Source organism: Tupaia chinensis, unplaced genomic scaffold, assembly GCF_000334495.1.
Source record: "Tupaia chinensis unplaced genomic scaffold, TupChi_1.0 Scaffold000207_1, whole genome shotgun sequence".
NCBI lineage: Eukaryota > Metazoa > Chordata > Mammalia > Scandentia > Tupaiidae > Tupaia > Tupaia belangeri.
In genome coordinates, this window is record NW_006159682.1 from 3,470,362 (window position 1) to 3,493,577 (window position 23,216).

A 23,216-nucleotide genomic window follows, 5' to 3' on the forward strand; every position below is an offset into this window, starting at 1 on the left:
CAAATTCTTGCTTTTAGAACCTCTGTTTCCTCACCTGCAAAATGGGCAGCAAAGTATTCCTCAAGAAGCCACTGTGAGGACTGGAAGATGGCGTGTGTCAATGCTTCCTGGAGCGCTGACCCACGTGGTGCCCATCAGTGCTCATCCTTCCCTCTTTCAGTTGCTCGTCAGCAAAACTCCAACCCAGACATCAGCAGCTCCTAGCCCTGCTTCACAGGAAAGTCAAGGGTCCCACTGAATGTCACCTGGCAAGCCGATGGTGGAGAGTGGACTAGATCTAGGTCTCTTCCCAGAGTCTCACCCCAAGCTCTTGCTATATGCTAATGTGCTCTCCAGGGCCAGGACTAGAACAAAGAATTGGCCCTCTCTTGTGGAGTTCACGCCTCAGGGTTATTTTGTGGGAGTAAGGGGAGGAAAGAGGATAATGTGAATATGAACACACACACACACACACACACACACTCAGGCACACACCATGCTCTCACAACTACCATTGTCACCAGCCATAAGCACCAAACAGAGCCTAGAATTTACCATAAGTGAAGTGGTGCCCCTGCCCCTCCCTAACCCCTGCTTTCCTCTCACTTCTGTCCCTCACCTACTCTTCCTGTTCTCTCCCTGTCCCAGTGCAATGCTAGATCCACTAAGGCATCGTGATGGTGCTTTCCCTTCCCCATGCTTCTGTCTTTTCAACTGTCGGGGTAGGAGGATGAGGACTTATATACTCTGTGAACTTCAGGCTGTGCAGGGCAAGACACTGTGTGATTCCACATGTTGAGGCCCTTGGTTTGGCTAAGGGAAGACAGGTGTCTGGTCCCAGGTCAGGGGATGGCTTAAAGTGGCTTCAGTCTTGCAAACTATATCTTGGGCCCAGCAGTGACTTCAGAATGTCTTGCTAAAACCTGTGCTTTCCCCACTACAATATGCTGCCCATCAGCAGTGAACAGAAACAACAAACTACATAGAACTCTCGAGAGAGAAAAACATGCAAATCATTCTGCGAATCACCTGCAGATAGACTCCTGGCTCTCCGCATCTTGTCCTGATGGAAAGAGCACTGCTTGAAGCCAGCAGAACAGGGTCTGGATTTCATCTAGGTCCGTGTGAGACACTCAGCAAGTGATGTCACACCTTGACTTTGTTCCTTTGTCTGAAAAATGGAACCAGTCGATTGCAAATCATCCCAACTAATGAATGCACATACTAGTCATAGACTCTCTTCATCCCTTTGTTTCACATGCATCTACTGAGCACTTCCCATGCCAGCTACTGAACTATGCACTGAGAATTAAGTAGACCTATCCCTGCCATCCAGAGCTCATTGCCTAAAAGGAAGACATAACTTGCACAGCAGATGCAAGCCTCAATCCCCCAAACAAAGGTACAGGAAGTGGACCTTTCCTTATTTTTCTATAACTAAGCTTAGTTCCTGCCTTGAGGTTCTATTGCCAGGGGCTAGAAACTTAAGCCGATACTAACCCTGTGGTATGTGATTTCAGCAAAGAGTTCTGATGGTCTTAGGGGTAGTAGACACGTAATCTCATCATTGTTGTCTCCATCTATCCACTCCATTTCCCCTCCACCCATTACACTCTTGCCTCTCACTGATCTTGGTCATTGCAGAGGCCATGCAGGTCACCACCATATCACTACCATGTTGGACGCTGGTTCCTGACTGCCAGCCCCCTACCTCCACCTCTGTCCTGCCTGTAAGATGCCCACCCTCCATTACACTCCCCTCTAAGCTGTATTCCACACTACAGCTAGGAGGAACTCTCTATGCCCAGATCTAACCCTGTACCTTCCTGGCTTAAAAACCTGGCAATGGCTTTCCAATCCCTTTCATGTTTTCTTAGCTTCACCAGCAAGCCCTTTTTTACCTCTTGTCCTCATTTCTCAACACTCCTTTCTTCCCCACACCTATAGGCAAACCCAAAGCAATGATTAACAATGCGCGTATGCACTTTCTATGTGCCAGACACCTCACTTAAACTTTCATAAGAACCCACAACTAGTTATAATTTTCCTCTTTTTAACTGATGAAAAAGCTGAGGAACTTGGGGGCCAGCAGTTAGTGTAATGGCTATGTCGCTGGACTCCCACGTAGCCGACCATGGTTCGAGTCCCAGACCCGGTGGCTTAAACTCACGCCGGGTGCATGTGTGTGCATTCCCAAGATCCCGAGAGGAGAATGGAGAAGGGATTGCAGCATGGCCATCCCTCCTGGGGGGTGATTTCTCGCTTTCTGTCGCTCTGTCTCTCTCTGTCTGTCTGGCAAACGCACACACCCTGTAGCAAAAACCTCTCAAAAAAAAAAAAAAAAAGAAAAGCTGAGGAACTGGAGATTAAAGCCAAGAGCAAATGAAAGGCAGAAAGAACAGTCAATTCCACGGTCCAGTTTCAGGGTCTATGCGTCTAACCCCTGGAAATGAAATGCTATTGTTACACAATAGTTTATTATCTTTCTTGCCTCCAGTCCTTGACATAAGAATTCCTCTGCCTGGAATTCTTTCCTCCTCACTCCTTTTTCATCTGACTTGCTGTACTCATCCTTTCAGTCAGCTCCCCAGAACCCCTTTCCTACTCCAGGCTGTTTGGAAACCCTCTAGACTTTCACAGTTCTGTTCTGTTCCCATCAAGTTTTGGCAGCCAGTAAGGAGTTATTTTCTTAACATGTACTCCTCTGAGGCAGAAATGTCTTAACATTTTAAAGCGGCCAGCATTTAAAAGCAACAATAACAACAATATAGACACACACACACACACAAGACCAGTATTAGGCATGTCAATAAATGTTTGTAGAATGAGAGATTATCAGTTCAACTCTCTTCACATTCTGACAAAGCTGAATGCACTTCTGGAACCAGTCCTTCAATAGGCATTTAGTAAGCACCCGCTGTATGTATAGCAGTGAACCAGTCTAAGAGAAAAAAAATGATTCCCAGTTCACTTGTGGTTGGCCTGGTGAAGTTCAACCTAGCCAGCCAGAGCTCAGCAAAGGCCAGTGATTTCTGCTACCCAGCTCTAGTTTCAAATCCTCACCACTTTCCCTTCTTTTCTTCCAGCCTCTTTAGCTTTCCTGCCATCTGTTTTCTTCCACCTTCCTGATGAAATTAGCTCAAAGGAAAGGACTCAGCAACTGTGTTTATGGAAGGGACAAAAACTCATTTCAAGGGGTTGCTGGTATCTCCCAGAAGCGGGGAGATTATTCTCCTCACTTGACAGAAGAGGATTCTTCTACTTTGGGGGAGAGAAATGAAATAGATTGAATGATAGAATGTCAGTGTGGGATGTGTCCTTGCGAATTATTTAGTTCTTTCTTCTAATTTTAAACATGAGTGGGCCCAGAGGCCTTCCAGAGGCCACCCCAAAACTGAATCAAAACTAGAACCCAGGTTCTCATTTGGTGTGTTGGTTTCTCTAATTTGATATCCTTATCCCTCAATTCCATAGTCAGTAAATTTCACAAATCAGGATTCCTACTTCCAGAATTAATCCTGTTTTTCACTATCTCATTACCTTTCAACCTCTGATCTAAATGAGTTTATTATTAAAGTATATCACAATTTTCAGTTACTTTGTCTAGCAGGCAAAATATAGAAGCTCTAATACAGTCACACAACCATCATCCAGAATAAGAATTATTATTATTACTATTAGTAATATTATTGTTATTATTTTCATCTATTGCAAGATGGAAAAAGTGGTCAGAGAAAGCTGTTATAACTTTTCTAGCTAATAGTTAAGATTTGAATGTAGGTCCTCATTATTTCTTTCCTCTTGGAACTTGGGCTTTCTTGGTCCATGCAAATCTTTAGAATGGCCTTTCCTCTCCGCTGTCACTTTCTCTAACACACTTCTTACACTCCTATTTGTTTAACCACTCTCTCCCACAAAAGCAAAAAGAAGGAGGAGGAGAGGAGGAGGAGGAAGAGGAGGAGAAGAAAAGGAAGAGAAAAAGGGGAGGAAGAGGAGAAAGAGGAGGAAGGAAAAGAGAAATTCCTTCCCAAATTCTTGATCAATGTGAATAATTTCTGTTGAGTTGTATCTGACCTCAAGCCAGGAGATGAGTCTAAAATCTCCCCCTCTCCTTGCCCCACACCCATCCTGGGAGAGGGAGCTTAGGGCAGCTGTAGTCCCCGGTCTGGCTTTGTTTTCTCTCGTTCTTTTATTAGCTGCCTAATTGGCAGCCCAATTAATCTGCTCATCTGTGAAGGAGGATGGATCACAATGAGTTACTCCATTTCCAGAAGCCATTCTCTGAGGCAGCATGGCCAGGCCCTGAGCACAGTCTGGCTCCTTGATAGAGGGCTGCCCCGGGAACCGGGGTCAATTAGTGGACAGATTAAGCAATTATTAGCCCCTAACAAGGGCGCCTGGCATCATTACCCTGCCTGTTTACTGGCAAACTGCAGCTTTAATATGAAGACCAACAAATAAATTAGGGCATCTGGTCTACTGCCGCTTCAGCCGAGAAGTAAATGATGTCCAACTGGCTTTCAGCCGCCAGTGGATTCTCAGCCCTGGCATAATGAAAAACTGGAGTTGTCCCTCGCTGGTCACAGCAGCTTTGGAATGTGCTCTGGAGTGATTTGTCATTCCAAGAGCTAAGTGTCTGCCTGGGCATGTGGACTATTACCCTGCTGCCTTCCTCCTCCTTGAATGTCAAAATCTACCTACCTATCAGAGCCCAGCTCAAAAGCTTTCTTCTCCTCAACATCGTTCTTGCTTTCTCCAGTAGGAAAGAGGTTTGTCTTCTATAGTTGGGGAGAGTTTTGTATTTTTCTATCACTTTGTGGTATTATAGTCATTTTATGGAATACCAGAGTGCCATTTTGCCCATTTTCTTCAAGTCTCTGGTGAAGTAGAAATATGGAGAGGGAGGAGGTGGGGCTAGGTCTTAGGGTTATTTGTTTTCTCATCTCTTCTATTGATCAATATGGGCCATCTCCAGAAGGAGATCAAGGAGGTGAGTAACAGGGTCAGGTTCACACTTCAGTAAGACCTCTCTGGCTACAGTGATGAGGGAACATCCCAAGGGTCAGGGCTCTCATCCAGACCAGATGTGGTGATCTGGATCAGAAGAGAGGCAGAGGAATGAAGAGAGGCAGACTTGTTCGATTCACAGAAGGGATATGGGGACTGCCTGGCAATGGAAAGAAAGTCATGGAGAATTCAGCTTCTCTACACTGATGACTGAGGTAGGGATGTTTGGTTCCAGGGAGAAACAGGGAGGACAGTCAGCCCTGGAGTCTGGGTACAGATGACCATTAAAACAGGAAAAGGGGGAACCAGCAGATGGCGTAATGATTATACCACTGGACTCTCACATGGCCAGCCACAGTTGGAGTCCCAGACAAGTGGCTTAAACTCACCCTGGGCACCCAAAATCCCAAGAGGAAAATGGATTGCAGTGTAATCATCCCTCAGGGTGTGTGTGTGTGTGTGTGGGGTGAACAGAGTTGGAGAGTATGGAAGAAAACTCTCTTTGTAACTCTCTCCTATGTAACTTTGGCCAAATCCTTTCTCTTCTCTTGGGATGCCTGTCAGCAACCCTTAGGGATTTAGGTCCCTAAGGTCTCTGACATTGTGATATCAGATCTGATGTCAGCACTTAGCTAAGAGTCTGGGAGAAAGCATCGTTTGATTTATTGTCCAGAGTTATCCCACCTCTTCCCCATCTCTATATGTCAAAACCTGTCAGATGTTCAGCCTATCACCCAGTGGATAAGGTGATTGGCTCTTACATGGCTGACCTTGTGGTTCAAATCCCAGGACCAGCAACTTGAGAAACACACTATGTGCGTGTGTGTACCCAAAATTCTGAAAGGGGCGATATATGGAGGAGAAGGGATTGCAGCATGACCATTCCCCATGGAGGATTCTTTCTCTCTCTCTCTTTCTCTCTCTCTCTTTCTCTCTCTCTCTCTTTCTCTCTCTCTCTCTCTCTCTCATAAGTGCATAGGCCCTCTGGCAAGTTGAAAGCAAAACAAAACAAAACAAATCAAACCTGGTGGGTCCTCCAAGACACAACTCAAATGCCGTCTTTTCTTGGAAGACTTCTCTAATCCCCAAAGTGGAAGTACTCTCTCCCTCCTGCCCATGAGCCTCAATATTGTATATTAAACTGCCTGTCTCTTGGAAACAGAGTTGTATTTTGTAAAGTCACTGTAACACCTAATCTACAGCCACATACTGCAGTGGTCAATAAGCACAGGCCAAAAATCACCTAATGAGCTCCTGAAAAAAAAAATATGATCCCTTCCTTCTTGAAATACTTTGAGGTTAACTCAGATGCTTCTCTCTCCCTAGGAATCATTGACTTCCTTGTAAGCCAGCACCCCATTGCTCGTGTCTTACGAGAACACCTAGTCTTCAAGATTGCACCAATGCTCAATCCTGATGGAGTCTACCTGGGCAATTACAGGTGAGGAACTCAGGAGGCTGCTTGGGAGAAGGTAGTTATAGGATGGAGGTATGGAAGAGGGAAGAAATAGGGAGTACATACTTGAAGAAGAGTTTTCAGACTATGAGTAAGTTGGGCAGAGGAAGTATCACCCTGGCTGTTGGAATGTGATTTGTGAGACTTGGCTGTTTTATGCTCAGGCACATGAGGTCACTAGGGAATTTCTGGACAGCTCATTGGATGGGGAATCAGGAGGCAGAGTTATCAGTCAGCTCCTACTTTCTGCAACCTTGGAGAATTCACTTTCCCTCTCTGATGCTCAGCTTCTCTTGCATAATGGAGATAATACTAACTTAGCTAGTAGGGCAGTTATGAGCAGCAGAGAAAGGTGGGGAGGAATGTGCTTTGCAGAATATCATACAGTGGTTACAATAATTACTGTTTTGTTGCTGTGCTTCATCTTAGAGGTCATTAATGACGGAAAGTGTCATCTCAAATCATCTGAATAGTGGTTATCTTTAGCATGGACATACCAGCTAGCTCCACACTCACTTACGCTTTCATGTGGTAAAATATCTTTCTTCTGACTTTAGCACCAAAATTTACAGCCTAAAATTCCACTGCCCAGGGGATCATCTACCAAAAGAACATGAGTCCTTTGAGATAGTGTTATTACTCTTGTCTCACAGTTAAGGCAACTGACTTGCCCAAAGTCACGGTGATTTAAATCATTGATGGTCTGACTTTACTACTCAAATTATACAGCTTTAGAACTGATTAGACAACTTTCAAGGTAATATTCAAACTTTCCAGCTTTCCGTACAGGGCTTTGTATGACCCAGAGCCTGTCTGTTCAGCACTCTGCCTCCTAAAACCATTGTTCAAGCTTCTCTGAGCAAAGCCTAGTTCCCTAGACATGTTGTCTTAGTTCCTGCTGCCTTATCTTCACACAGTTTGCCCTCTAGCCAAAAAAAAAAAAAAAAAAGAACGCCTCATGCCCTCTTCATTTCACTAACCCTCTGTGCAATTTAACTCATGCCTTTTCTTCTGAAAAACATTCCCCCAAACCCTAAACAGAATTAGCCCCTTTCTTCTCTGAGCTTCCAAAGGTCTGGTTATTGAACAAGTCTTATCCCACCGCATGGGGACTTCAAATCACTAAAGGGAAGAGACTGAATCCTAGTGGTCTTTATGTCCTTGGTTCCTAGCAGCAGGGATCAGCACTAATTTATGCTCAAAAATTGATGAATGTCTTAGTTATCATTTAGCTGCTATAACAGAACACCTGAGACCAGGTAATGTTTTTTTTGAGAGGTTTTTGCTATTGGGCACATGTGCTCATCAGAAAGAGAGAGACAGAGAGACAGAAAGTGAGAAATCACCCCCCAGGAGGGATGGCCACACCGCAATCCTTTATCCTCCATTCTCCTCTCAGGATCTTGGGCACATACGCACACGCATCCAGAGTGAGTTTAAGCCACAGGATCTGGGACTCAAACTGAGGTCAACTACATGGGAGTCCAGGGACATAGCCATTATGCCAACTGCTGGTCTCCTGAGACCAGGTAATTTATAATGAACAGAAATTTATTGGCTCACAGTTCTGAAGTCTAGGAAGTCTTGAGAACATGGTGCCAGCATCTGGTAAAGATCTCTGTACTGCATCATCCCATAGTGGAAAGCAGAAGGACAAGCTATTGAATAAAACAGAGAGAGAAAGGGACAGAACATCATCCTTTTGTAAGGAGTCCACTCCCATGATAGCTAAACTAGTCTCATGATAATGGCAGAAATCTATTTGTGAGGGCAAAGCCCTCATGACTTCACCTTTTAAAATCACAATGGCAACTAAAGTTCAACATGAATTTTGGAGGAGACATTCCAACCATAGCCATGAATATGAGTGACTGCAAGGGAAGACCTTACTGAGGAAAAAGGCCCAGAGATAAGGTGGGACTTGCTCAAAGTCAGTAGCTAAGCTTAGACCAAATCAGATTTCTAGTTAGACCTGTTTTACACAGAGTTGGTTCTCTGCTTTCCAAGAGCATAGCAATTGGGTTCCAAGGGACTTTCTGGTACCCCTGAGCATGAGTTAGCAAGAGCCCATGGGATACATGGAGCCTTCATTAAAGACAGTTTTGCTTCCTCTCTTAATTGGCTGAAGTTCATTAGCATTTTCAGGTTTTATGGTTTGTTGTAAGCCTGAGAGTAATGCCTCTTCACCTTCCCTGGACAGAATGCACCATTAGTGATAAAGGCAGTGGAAAGACCATCTGATTTATGTTAACATTTCTTTTTAATTACGAAAGTGGCCGTGGTCAGAGAGAGGAGTCAATACTGCCACTCTACACGCTTATTTATGTCATCATCTGCTGTCCAGGGAACGACCAGCTGGAAAGAGGTCTGTGACTTTGGCCAGAATGCCTCCCCTCTTGGCTTCAGATGGCGAGTGAAGTGGTGATGAGGGACTGAATGCTCTCTACATGTCGTCAAGCTTCAGATCTATGGTTTGGGGACTTTGAAATAAAAGAAATCCAACCTTAAAAATGATTTCAACCCCCCACATTCTCCTAGCAAGAACATGTGATTCTCATTATAAGAGCTGGAGAAAAATCTCTAACCACAGGCATTAATCCTGTTGCTAAAACAGCTCTGAATAGCAACAAAGAGCCAATCAGTCATGGGAATTCACTACTAAAGCTTTGGAGAATATGAAAAATAACAATAGAGACAGAACTGAGAGCTTGAAGATACCTCAAGGTTGCTGAGGCTAGCCTCTCCCAGAGCCACACTGCTCTCCACAGCACTATTTCCATGGTTTGGTGGGACTTGGCCAAGGCATTATGAGAGAAAAAAAAATCAGAGTTAAAATAAGTTTGGGAAGTGCAGTTAAATAAACAAATATGAACACATCCTTTTACAATAAGATTTAGCACAATTTTTAACATGCTAATAAACATGGGAAATCTCAAGAGAGGAATATAGTGATTCACAAAGGTCAGTGCCATGGTCCCCACCCCTACCACCAGTGGCAGGGTTTATAAAACACATTTTGGGAAATATCACTCCAAGAATTTTGCTTCCTACCCAATGACCTATCAAGCACTAACACACACATCTTTAATCCTCACAACAATTACATGAAGTAGGGTCTTAATGAAGCTTTCTCTGCACACAGGCAATAGAAATCTACTCAAACTACCTTCAGTATAGGAGAAATGGTTGTTGTGGGTGAGCAGGGCAAAGAAAGGAAGATAAGCAAAAAGAGGAAGGAGGAAGAAGAGAATTTCTCAAAATTCTAGAGCTATAAATAGAGCCAGACATCACAGGAACTGATCAAATCACCGGGAAACAGTTGGAAGGCAGGCGGCCATGTCTCTTTCTCTGTCTTACATTCTCTGACTTTTTTATTCTCTAAATATCTCCCTCTGGACATGCAGTCTTGCAAACCTCTGGTAAGGTAGAGAATCTGCCTTTCATCTGGGTCCTTCAGGAAGTGGGCAGGGGTGCAGTCTGTCTGAGTCAACCTGTGCTCCTCCTTGTGGTCATATACTTTCCCACAGCCAGCACCAGACTAGCCAGACCCTGTGAGTAGAAGGAAAGTCAGGACTTTCTGAGGCACCTGGCTCTGCTTCGAGACAGCTCAACTGGCCAGTTCCCTGCAGTGTGAGAAGGGAAGGCTGAGGCTTTGGAGAGGTCAAAGGTCAGTGCTTGAGAACTTAGACAAGGGGGCTCAGCTAAGTGGGATTTCAAGTTTTGCTCGACCATCTGCTTGATGCATGTGACCTTGGGTAAATTACCTGCCCTCACTAAGCTTCCTTTTTCTCATCTATAAATGGGGTATTAAAGAATTATGAGGCTTTTGTGAGATAATGCATTTAAACACAGCGCTAGGTGGGTTGTAAATCCTAAATAAAATTTTATTCCTCCTCTTTCTCCTTCCTCCACATAAAGAAGCATATAATCCAATCTAGAGAGAATAGTCAGGGAGATTTCCCAGATTGTATTAGCTAAGCTTATATTTAATAATACAAGCCCCTCTACTATGGTATTTATAGTAAAATAGAGAAGGTTCACTTTAACATCTAATGGCAACAGATGGTCACTATACATGACAGATTATGCTCTTTCTGTTTATAGCAGCACCATTTTCTGACTATGTATGTGGCACTAGACTATGGCTTATGATAGGAGTATATAGGGCCTACACCAGAGTTTACAGCAAAAATATATAGTAACTGTAGTATATTCTATAGCAACTATCTATAACAGTTATATTAGTTGACATACCAATAGATAACGATTATATTGCAGTGCATAATGACAACACAGGGCAACTGTACCCTCTGTCTTGCTTACTACACTCCAATTACACTTGGCTTTTCTTCTGTTCTGGTCATAGGTTCAATGCAACTGCACAGAAAGGCCTTCTAGCACCTGCTATATATAGCAGGTCTCCCATTATACTCTTTCCTAGCCTTTCATACTGCCCTTTCATGCCCCTTACCTTAATTCTGGGTCATTTTAATTTATGAGGGAGTCTTAAAAGGTTTATAGAGGGCAAGTAGGTGGCATGGAGGTTAAGGAGGCTAGATCCCACATGGGTGGATCTCACCACACGGTTCAAGTTACAGACCCAGCAGTTTGAAAATCACACTGGGCACATTGTGTTTACATGTCCAAAATCCTGAGAGAAAATTGAGGGAGAAAGGGTTGTAACATAACCATCCCCCTAGGGAATCGATTTTTTGCTTTCCCTCTCTCTCTCTCTTTCTCTGTCTCTCTCCAGTAAGTGCACAAACCCTACAATAAAAGAAACAAGAAAGGAAAGAGTTTGTAGAAAATGCATATTATGAGGACCAGCAGATGGCATAGTGGTTGAAGTACTGGACTCCCACATGACTGACTATGGTTTGAGTGCTGGACCTGGCAGCTTGCTTTTTCACTTTCTCTCTTTCTCTCTCTCTCTCTCTCTCTCTCTCTCTGGTGAGCACATGTGCCCTATAGCAAAATTTAAAAAAATAATAATAATAAAGAAAATTAAATAAGTATTTTTAATAAAATGTATCGTTATAAAAAATTATATGTGATTTTATTGAATTTCTTGGCACCAGAATAAACTCATATCTTTTTTTCTTAAAGAATTATTTCATATCATTTTATTTATTCTATTTTTTACCAGAGAGAGAGACACAGAGGAGGGGGTGTGAGAAAGCAAGCCATCAGGTCCGGGACTCGAACCGTGGTCAGACATGTGGTGTCCAACACCTTCACTACCACCCCACCTGCTGGTACCTAAACTCATATCTTAATTCCATTGTCCATGAACTTTCTGAAGTACCATCATATGTGACTATTTGTTTAATGATTGTCTCCACCTTTAGACTATAAACTCCATGAAGTCCTGTCTACCATGCTCTCTGTATCCCCAATGCCTGGTACAGAATGGGCTCTTCGCATGTATTTTCCGAGTCAATAAATGAACTGAACATCAGTGTTTAATGCTTGTGCTGTGGCACAAAGCTACAATTCCCCATGTAGAGAACTATCACCAGATGCTGTCAGTCCCCAAGCCTTCACCATCACCTTCACCTACCAGCTTTCTGCCCTAGTTGTTTTCATTGTAGGCTGCTGACGTGAATACTGTTACAACTTAATATGATGAACTATTTTATGATTTAACAAACTGAATTCTCAGCCACACTTTGTAATTGAGCTAAGCATTCTGCTTTTTTGTTTGTTTGTTTGTTTGTCTGAGTGCCAAAGATCATGTGTGCTGGCCAGAGAGAGAGAGAGAGAGAATCCCTTTGTGGGGCATAGTCATGCTGTGATCTTTTTTGCCTCCATTTCTCCATTCCATCAGGGTCCTAGTCATGCACACAAGAGCACTTTAAAATCACATTTAATCATTACAAGAACCCTGAGGAAGGAAAGCCAACTTTTATTATATTCACTTAAGGAAAAGGGAAACTGAGGCTGAGAAGGCAAAGAGCCATGTTCAAGACCACGGAGTGTATCCAGGGATTCTCTATATTCCTAAACATCGCCTTGGCTGGGCTAGAAGCAGAGAACTGTTGGTTCAATTTTCCCCACTTTCCTGAGCCTTCTTACTTGCCCTTGGACAAGATATTTTTTTTTCTCTGTCCTCATCCTCCTTCTTGCCCCCTTGAAAGAAGATAATGAGGTGAAAGGCAACTTCCTTCATTTAATAGCAGCACTGGAGAGAGGCTCGGCCAAGAAAGGCATAATATGCATAAACCTGAAGACACGATGCGAAGTGAAATAAGCCAGTCACAGGAAGACAAACAGTGTATGACTCCACTTACATGAGGGAATTAAAGTGGTGAAATTCTTCGAGACGGAAAGCAGAATGGTAGTTCTCAGGGACCGGGAGACAGAGAGAATGGGAAGTTAGTGTTTAATGGGTATAGAGGTTTGGTTTTACAAAACAAGAGTTTTGGAGATGGATGGTGGTTTTGGTAGCACAATGTTAGGAATGCATTAATACCATTGAGCCATATACTTAAAAATGGCAAAGATGGTAAATTTTATATTATGTGTGTTTTAGCACAATTCAAAAAAAAAAAAAAAGGATGTTATGCCTACTGACTTTGCAATGTGAACATTTTGAGAGCATTCTGGAGAGATCTGGGACCCAGGGGTCTTCAGGTATTGCACAACCAAGAAGCTGCAAGACAACTTGTAGTTGGAAGGCCATTGAAATAAGGGGATGAAGGGCTTCATCAGTCTAAAATGGGTTGGCGATTCTCAACGACCTGCTGAAGGCATGGATTTGTACACAAAATGCAGCATTTGCTCACCCTCTCTGTCGCTTCCTCCTTCTCACCACTTCCCTTACAGATAGCCCCCCAACACACACATACATACCCACTGCATTTCTGAGCATGTGTAATATACAAGTTACCTTGCATTTGAAAAACAGACTTTCCATCTCCATATGACAACATGAAACTCTGTGTTGGGTTTGCATTTCTTAATTAGGTGCTTGTCATTGTGTATTCCATAGAGCCACGTATAAGTAAACAGTCATAGACCTTTGAATAAATTTATTGGTTTTATTTATGTTTCTGGGCATAAAAATCTATAATTACCAGGTACAGCCTCAGTATAACTGGTATTTAATGACAATTACTTTTTGTTACCATAGAAATGAGTCCAAAGCAGTTACCCATAATTTCTCATTTCCCAAACCTCACACATGCTGAATTGCAGTATTACCATAGTAATTGCCTATTAGTCATCATAAAATACGCAGTTACCCAAAAGATAGCAAGATGCTGTGAAATTTCTCATCTTCAGAAAACCTCAGTGCTTCTTGGGAGTGTGGAGGAGGGGCAAGGAACAGACCTCTATGGGTGGTGCAGAAATGATTCTGCTTTATAGCACCATGCTGCAGACCCCATGCTGGAAACGGATGCTGTACAGTCTGCAGATGCACCTTCCTTTTGTCTCTCAGCCCTGGCAATCCTTATGTAGCAAAGGATGCTTCAGTGTAGTAAATCCAACTTAACTAAGCTTCACTGAGGGCCTGCTGGGTGTCAGGCCCTGTGCAGGGCCTTGGAGAAGCTGAAAGAAATCAGAGGCAGCCCTTTGCCAATAAGAAGCCCTGTGTTTGTACTGGGCATACGGATGTTATGCTTATGGAGGCCTAGAGATAAAACAAGAGCCTGCTCCCTGGACACCATATGTATCATCTCATTTAATCCTCACAACAGCCCTGTGGTAGAGGTAGCACAGTAGCTCCTTGTCAAGTAGAGAAGGAATTCAGGCACAGGGTACTAAGGAACTTCCCCCAGGTTCCTTTTCACAAAGGGTCACAGCAGGTTTGTGAGCCCACAGAGGTCAATTCTAACCTGCTACAGTTTTAACCTCATGCCACACTATTGCCAGAAGACAGATGCTGGACGTGTAGAGGTATGCAAGACATGAAAGGGAGAAGTGGCCAGGCTCTGTGGCCTAGTGATTAAGGGAATCAGATCCCACATGGCCAATCAAATGGTTTAAGTTGTAGCCCCAGCAGCTTGAGAAACATGCCAGGTCCAAATGCTTGCTAAAATCCCTACATGATGGAGAGATGCAGGAGGAAGGATTGTGGCATGATCAAATCCCATCAGGGATACTTTCTCCTCCTCCTCCTCCTCCTCCTCCTCCTCTGTCTTTCTTTGACCAGTGCTGCCGCCTCCTCCTCCTCCTCCTCCTCCTCCTCCTCCTCTGTCTTTCTTTGGCAAACACACATGCTCCAGAACAAACTAATGGGGGAAAAAAAGAAAGAAAAGAAGAGGGATTTGCACAGCAAAACATCTTCAAGCATATCAGAGAGTGAAAAACAGAGAAAGTATGTCCAATACACACACACACACACACACACACACACACACACACTCACAGTAACTGGCTTACCTCTTTTACCTCAAGATTCAAAGGAAGAAACGATCTAAATTGTCCAAAGCAGCGTAGGACATAAAGTCAGCTATGTAAGATACATGTCAATGTTCCATTTACTCTGTGATGACAGTGAAAAAATTGCACACTTCATCAAGCTAGGAACAGAAAACAAAGATCCACAGCAAGTTTCACCCCATCAAGAGAAATGCCGGCCCCTGCCTCCTTCTCCACACCCTGTTCTTGTTTCCCACCTGGGTGACTGCCCTGTCACAGCATCACCAAGAGACAGGTAGCCCTGCACTCCACCAGGCAGGGATCCCCTGGGCAGTATTTGTGAGAGACAACCATGCCGCCTCTTTTCTTCCATCTCCAGGTATGGTGGTTCCTCCCTTCAAAACTGCCAGCTTATACCTTCTGCCTCTGCCTTATGATTATTTTTCAGGCCCAGCCCATCTTTCACAAGGTAGTCCTTTAGCTGCTGAAAATTGTATGTTCCCACTCTTCCCCACTCGCCCACTTACCAAACCACTGCCAGTTCTGATTTCTCCAGGCTGAACATTCCCAAAGCCTCCTGTGTTTTCACACGTAATCTGAAAGCCATTCCTCTCCTTGTCCTTCCTGCTGTCTGCTGAACATGCTTGAGTTTGTCATTGACTGACTTTGAGGCATGGCGTCCAGGAAAATTATAACAATACAACAATGGTGATGATGATGACAACAATAACATTTATTGAACTTTCTGGGTCTTGCACTATCCTAGGAATTTTACATTTATTGCTTCTTTTAATTCTTAGAACAACAGTATCATTGTTATAGTAGAGAAAACTGAGGCACAGCTAGATTAGGTAACTCTCTCAAGTTCATAAGGCTAATTTGTGGAGCAGGAGTGGGAAGGAGCTGTCACGAGCCTCATTCTAGGGACCATACTTCTATTATAACCCACATGCACATTGCTGTCTGACACTGAGCTCTCCTCAACCTAAATCTTTAACTAAAAATTTCCACTTGCATTTCCGCTAAGTCACACACAATTCCCCCATATTCTCTTATAGCCTTACAAGAAGTCTGTGGCATAGCAAGGCAAAAATCACTCTCTTCTTTGCACAAAGAAGAAAGCAAGCCTCAGAGAGGCTGAGTGATTTGCTCCATGTCACACAGTGAGTGAGCTACATAGTAAGTTCAAGTGATGCCCAAGTGACAGCAGGGGCCAGACAGACCCTTACCCCCAGAGACTCTTCCACTTTATGTAACCTGAGCAATGTTTCTATGGAGGCTGAAAGGACATTGGGGCTGGCAGTGTAATCAGGTGTCTAACCCACAAGTGCACACCGCCAAAACCAATTATTCAAATGAGCTTCCCAGCCAGGTTCTGTGGAAAAGGCCAGATGGTTGGATGTCTGTGGAGGCAGCTCCCCATCTCTGTCTCTGCAAGCAGCTGAATAGCATTTCAAAGTTAGAGTTGATAGCAAGTTGATTTTAATAATTGATTCTGCAGTGAAGACAGGCCTCTAAGGAGACAGTAACCCAGAATTAGTGGTTGGGGAGTTTAGAGGAGAAGAACAATGTGATAGAATGAAGAACCTCATCATTTCTGGTCTTAGTTCCTAAACCACTGCTTGAAGAATGTGAGTTCTCTATGTAAAACTCTTCAGCAGCCTCCACTGACCATCAGGAGGAACCCAAATTCTGGAATGGTATGCCTGTGCCATGTCCCTAAGCTTTCTTCTCAGGTTCAGCTCCCACAGTCTGCTTGCCCCTTGTGCCCCCCAGCCTACGCTGACTGATTATTGCCTTCCTGGGCTCTTTCCTTTGCCCTAACCAGCCTGCGCTGACTCACATGTGCTTAAGATGCCTTTCGAGTTCATCATTTTTATTCTTTCTTCTCTTTTTCCTCTCTCACTCTCTTCTCTCCCTCCCTCCATTCTCTCAAACATTCACCAAGCACAGACTTTGTACCATGCTCTGGGGTTATGGGGTGGGCTCACCCCCTGTGCTTGCCCTAAAGGAATTCCCAGTCCAGAGAGGAGACACCTGCATTGTTGGAGGGATGCCCAGGAGTTCCTGGGCTGTGAAGTCACAGAGGAAGCCAGAACTGGGAGAGGGGAAGGCAGGACAAACATCCTGAGGATGGATTGTGTGACATGAGTCTTGAAGGTTGAGTGGGAGTTGGCCAAGGGAAGAGAATGGCAATATGTTCTAAACCAAAGGAATAGCAATAATAAATAACAACACTGATAATAATATTTAAAAATACATCATGACTTTTCTGATGACACAATAGTAATATGAAACATTAACTGAACTTGTACAAGCTGCCAGATACTACTCTAAGTGTTTTATATTTATTATTTTCACTAGAAATGAGGGAGTGATAATTAACCATATTCCTGTTCCCCCCTGCATCATATGTTTTTCCATTTAGAAGGAGATACAGAAATCAGAAAGATAGAAACAAAAATATAACCTCTATTATTGGTAAAAGTAGGATTTCTGTGCCCAAAATTGACCTCTTTCTATATCATCTCAAAATTCAGCCTCCCAGGAACCAGCAGTTAGCGTAAGGGCTATGTCGCTGGACTCCCACATAGTCGACCGCGGTTCACGTCCCAGACCCGGTGGCTTAAAACTCACACCAGGTGCGTGTGCGTGCATGCCCAAGATCCCGAGAGGAGAATGGAGGAGAAGGGATTGCGGCGTGACCATCCCCCCTGGGGGGTGATTTCTCGCCTTCTGTCTCTATGTCTCTCTCTGTCTGTCTGGCGAGCGCACGTGCCCTATAGCGGAAAAAAAAACCTCTCAAAAAAAAAAAAAATTCAGCCTCGCCACCTAGCAATAAGCAAAGTCAGAAGTGAGTTATCCCCAAGAAGCACACCTTCAGGTTCATAGGGCTAATTTGTGGAGCAGGAGTGCACCCTTCATGAAGAGTTTTGGACCCAAAAATTCCATGTCAGGAGAAGCTATGCCCAACTGACTCTGTTCCTTCTGTCAAGTTGACCAGTCAGATAAGCTTTATCTCTTCTCCCAGGAAAAGGAAGCAGTGGAATGGAGAGAAAGACCCTTTTTGTTGTTGTTGTTGTTGTCATTTACTCTTGGGGATTGAAAGTCTCCCTTAGAACTGAAAGTAATTGGCAGGGGGTAAGAGGGAGTCCTCTCAACAACTTCATGAACTTGTGAGGTCTGTTCTTACATTCTCCTGATACTGTAGATACGAAAACTGATGCTACATAGTAAAGAATTAAGTCATTTGCCCAAGATCCCACTGTGATAGAAGGAGATCCAGGAGTCAAACTCAGAAAGCTGACTCAGAGCCCAAGTGCTCAGCCTCTGAGCCTTTCTGCTTGAGCTCTGAGTGAGCAGGAATCCTGGAAGAGTGCCAAGCAGTCTAAGGTGGGTTGTGTCTACGTATAATGCACAGTGTGTGCACTGCACAAAGACATCAGCTAAGAGGGCAGATGGAGACTGACGTGCAGCTCCGTTTTGACAAGCCTTGGGATTTTGTGGAATGGCCTCAGCTCCCAGAAGGGGGTGCTTCTTTGCAGTTAACTCAGGGACCCTATGATGTGCTGACCTTACATGCTATATAGACTGGCAAAAGAGTATAAGATATGTCGGAATGAGTGGGGACAAGACTATGGGTACTCTGAATGTCATACCAGGATCAAACCATAAAAACAACTAACATGGGACCAGCAGATGGTGTAATGATTATGTTACTTGATTCCTACATAGTTGGCCATGGTTCGAGTCCCAAACCTGGTGACTTAAAACTCACACTAAGCACGTGTGCATGCATGCCCAAGGTCTCAAGGGGAAAAGATACTGCAGTTTGGCCATCCTCCCTAGTGGGAAACTTCTCACTTTCTGTCTCTCTCTGTCTCTCCAGCAAGTGCACATGCCCTAGAGGGGGGAAAAAAAAAGAACAGCTAGTATGTGTAGCACTTCTCTCAAACTAGGCTATGTCCTCAGCATTTTACATGTATGATCTCATTTAGTCTCTAAACAACCCTCTGAGGTAAGAAAGGTTCTCATTTTTCAGATTAGGGCTGAGCCAGAGAGAGGTGCAGCCACAGAGATAATACATGACTAAGCCAGGATTTTATCCAGGCCACGTGGCTCTGGAGTGCTCTATGGAATCAGAACCCTTCTCGACTGTGTGCAGGTGGGTGATGGTCTTGCTAGCTCTCAGATCTTGTGAAGCCCTCAATGACTTTTCTTCCCTTTTGAGTTTCCCCTGCACCTTTCCACTTAAGAAATTGAAATAGGTGATTTCTAGCCTCAAGAACCAGTGGACCTGTGAACCCTTAGACAACAATATCCTCCCTTGGGACTAGCAGATGGAGTGATGGTTATATCACTGGACTCCCACATAATCGAGCATGGTTTGAGTCCTGGACCCAGCAGCTTAAAGCACACCGGTCATTTGTGTGTGTGTGTGTGTGTGTGTGTGTGTGTACATGCCCAAAATCCCAAGAGAAGAATGGAGAAGGGATTGTGACAAGGCACCCTAGGGGGTGATTTCTTGCTTTCTGTCTTTCTGTGTCTCTGTCTCTCCAGTGAGCGCTCTCACCCTATAAGAAAAATATCTCTTAAAAAAAGAAAGAAAATATCTTCCCTCCATTTAATGAGCAAACCTCTTGTTGGTGTTCATACATCGAGAAAAATTATCTATCAGTTCTGGAATGAACCTCTAGTTCTATCCTACATAGCTGTGACCTTGGCAAACCCCTTTTGTCCTCTTGCCCTCATTTTCCCCAACTTTAAAATGTATTATTGGGTTTTAAGAAATTTCAGGTCCTTCTAGTTGTGACCAACTCTAAGAATTTTCCATTGCAGTTCTCTAAATCCCCTGAGCCCAGTGTGTGTTGCTGCCAAGCAGGAGACAGGAAGGAGGGAGGACGAATCCCCAGAGTATATGCTCTGCACTGGGAGTGAGAAGGCATAATCACAAAGGCTCTTCTTGTCTCCTGGGAATGATTTCTGAGACAAAGGGCCCCAGGAAGTTCAGGGTTGGAGATGACCTCTTTTCCAGTTCTGGTCTGAGAACTCCCTGCCCCAATCCTACCACCTTGCCAGAAAGGCCACCATAAATGGGTAAAAGTCTTGCTGAAACTTTGAAGTAGGAAACTGAGCACTAATCCTGGCTTCGCTATGAGCCTTGGGCACATCCGTGATGGCCTCCTGTGAACAGCTGTGCATTCCAAGAAGGTTCCTGGTCAAAGGGTCAATGGGGGTTGTGACTCTACCCCCAATCTAAAGTGTGGTTAGAGTGAGTGGCACCATTTTTGTCCTCACCCATGCAAAAGGGGCATTCCTAGCTTCTCAGGCTGGAAGGAGCACCTTCTGTCAATATGCATAAAGTAACTTTCATGCTAGTCTCCCATTTAAGACTTTGTTTCTTCATTTTAAAAATCAGGGTGTTTTAACTACTCTTCCCCGCCCCCCACCTTACATGATGGACTGTCCCTCTATCAGGTTCTTTTTTTTTTTTGGAGAGATTTTCGCTATAGGGTGCGTGCGCTTGCCAGACAGACAGAGAGAGACATTAGAGACAGAAAGCAAGAAATCACCCCCCAGGGGGGATGGTCACGCCGCAATCCCTTCTCCTCCATTCTCGTCTTGGAAACTTGGGCACGCACGCACATGCACCCGGCGTGAGTTTTAAGCCACCGGGTCCAGGACGCAAACCACGGTCGACTACGTGGGAGTCCAGCGACATAACCCTGGCTTCGCTATGAGCCTTGGGCACATCCGTGATGGCCTCCTGTGAACAGCTGTGCATTCCAAGAAGGTTCCTGGTCAAAGGGTCAATGGGGGTTGTGACTCTACCCCCAATCTAAAGTGTGGTTAGAGTGAGTGGCACCATTTTTGTCCTCACCCATGCAAAAGGGGCATTCCTAGCTTCTCAGGCTGGAAGGAGCACCTTCTGTCAATATGCATAAAGTAACTTTCATGCTAGTCTCCCATTTAAGACTTTGTTTCTTCATTTTAAAAATCAGGGTGTTTTAACTACTCTTCCCCGCCCCCCACCTTACATGATGGACTGTCCCTCTATCAGGTTCTTTTTTTTTTTTGGAGAGATTTTCGCTATAGGGTGCGTGCGCTTGCCAGACAGACAGAGAGAGACATTAGAGACAGAAAGCAAGAAATCACCCCCCAGGGGGGATGGTCACGCCGCAATCCCTTCTCCTCCATTCTCGTCTTGGAAACTTGGGCACGCACGCACATGCACCCGGCGTGAGTTTTAAGCCACCGGGTCCAGGACGCAAACCACGGTCGACTACGTGGGAGTCCAGCGACATAACCATTACGCTAACTGCTGGTTCCCCCTCTTTCAGGTTCTGACATAATTCTCAAGAATGATAAGAGAGAGTAGAATTATGGCTAACAAAATAGACTTCAGAGTCAGGCAGGCTGGGTTCAAGTCCTATTTCTGTCATGTATCCTAGCCACTATTGACAAATTACTTAACCCTTCTGAGCCCGTTTTTAAGACTTCAGCTGAGCATCAACTATGTACCAGACACTGTACGAACACTGAGACTTAATGGCAATTGAAATAGAATCAATCAGTGCCTTCCCAAACATTGAGGTCTTTAAGAAAAATGAATGAATTTGTGCAAGGTCACAAAGTACTTGGTGACAGATCTGGGACTCAAACTCAAGTCTTTCTGACTTTGAAGCCTATGTTCTCATCCATCCTCCCGTCTGTCATCACAGTTCTGGTCACAGATATCTCTCCTTGTCATGGTGCTATAAAATGGGCTGTGATGGAAATGCTTTAAATATCTTGGTGGTGAGGGGGAGTATTTGTGTTATGATTATCCCTTGCATTTGGGACAAAATGCACTGCCTGCTACCGTCTATCTACACCAAAGCAGAGCCCAATCCACTTGCTAAGCATTTTGCAGGGACTGTTAATGACAGATTGTCTGGCATTCTGACACTGGCCAATCAATAGTGCTGAAGGGTGCCTCAGGCCAAGGGCAATTGAATCCCAACCTTTTAGTGGCATTAAATAAAGCAATATTTATTTTGCTTTTGGTGCAAATACACTTAATCCAATCCAGCTCATTGGTAATGCTGAAAAACTGCTGTGTTTGGAGGACAATTGCATGCGTGCCCCATACATCTCTGCTTGTCAATGCCAATGCTCCCAGGAGCATGCAGCCCCATGATGTTAAGGGAGAGATTGATCTGGAGCTGCCAAGCTGCCTGTTTCTCTATCCTCCTTTAGAGGAGATGAAAAGGAAATCATAAGGAGAGGAGTTGAAATCATTGCACTCATTTCAGCTGCCATTATTGCAACAGGGATGAGGCATGATGCCCTTCATGAAATGAAACTGTTTATTTGCCATTTGAATAACATTCTCTGGAACCATTGTGTCTCTGCTACTGGATAAAGGGGAAAGACCAGGATAGGAAGAGCAGACAAATTAGTAGCTTAGTGTCTCTTTCATAGATCACATAGTCTCACAGATAGCTAGGGGTCTTCAAAGGGTGACTGTGGACTAACATCAACACAATCTGAGTTCTTATCTCAGCTCTATATCCTGGTAGTTGTCAAGTGACCTTTTCAAGGTCAACTCTTTCTTTAATTTTATTTTCTCATTTATAAAATGAGTATGATTAACACCTACCTCACTTGATTATTGTGAATATGTGATTATTGTGAATAGCATGTAGTAGGTATTTAAGCGCTTTTCAGAATATGTCTGAAAATAATTACCTGAGCCTGTTTGCCAACCTTTTAAGGCATTCATTCATGCATATGTACATAAAGCTACTCACTCGCTCATTTAATAGGGATATTGAACCTTCTTTGTACTTGGATCTACAATAAAGTTGGCTGGGGAGTAGGCTAGGGCAAGATGATGCAGACTTTGTGCCTTCCTTCATGGGGCTTATGGTTTGGAAGAAGAAAGAAAAAATACTCAAGAGTACCCCCAGCTGAGGAGAAAGAAATTATATGCTATATAGCAATATAAGAATTTGGCCTCCATATGCTTGGATTTTCTAGAATATTCCTAATGTTAAATATTCTGTTGGTGCCATAAATAATCCCTACCCTTGTAGATCTTGGTTTTGAGCTCATGCAGAAATTTAATCTTAAATATAAAAAAGCAGAATAGAAGGGAACCAGCAGTTAGTGTAATGGCTATATCACTGGACTCCCACGTAGTCGACCGTGGTTCGCATCCCGGACCCAGTGGCTTAAAACTCACACCGGGCGCGTGTGCGTGCGTGCCCAAGATCTTGAGAGGAGAATGGAGAAGAAGGGATTGCGGCATGACCATCCCCCCTGGGGGGTGATTTCTCACCTTCTGTCTCTATGTCTCTCTCTGTCTGTCTGGCGAGCGCATGCATGCGCCCTATAGCGAAAACCTCTCAAAAAAAAAAAAAAAAAA

General features: G+C 44.1%; 1 protein-coding gene across 2 annotated transcripts in view; it reads left to right on the plus strand.

Moving 5' to 3' along the window:
• Positions 1–23,216, plus strand: part of AGBL4 (AGBL carboxypeptidase 4) — a 1,284,896-nt gene that overhangs the window by 1,118,769 nt on the left and 142,911 nt on the right. For both annotated transcript variants that reach the window (XM_006147266.1, XM_027771347.1), the window contains exon 7: positions 6,313–6,427. In XM_006147266.1, coding sequence (XP_006147328.1) covers positions 6,313–6,427 — 115 coding nt within the window. The remainder of the gene's footprint in view (positions 1–6,312; positions 6,428–23,216) is intronic.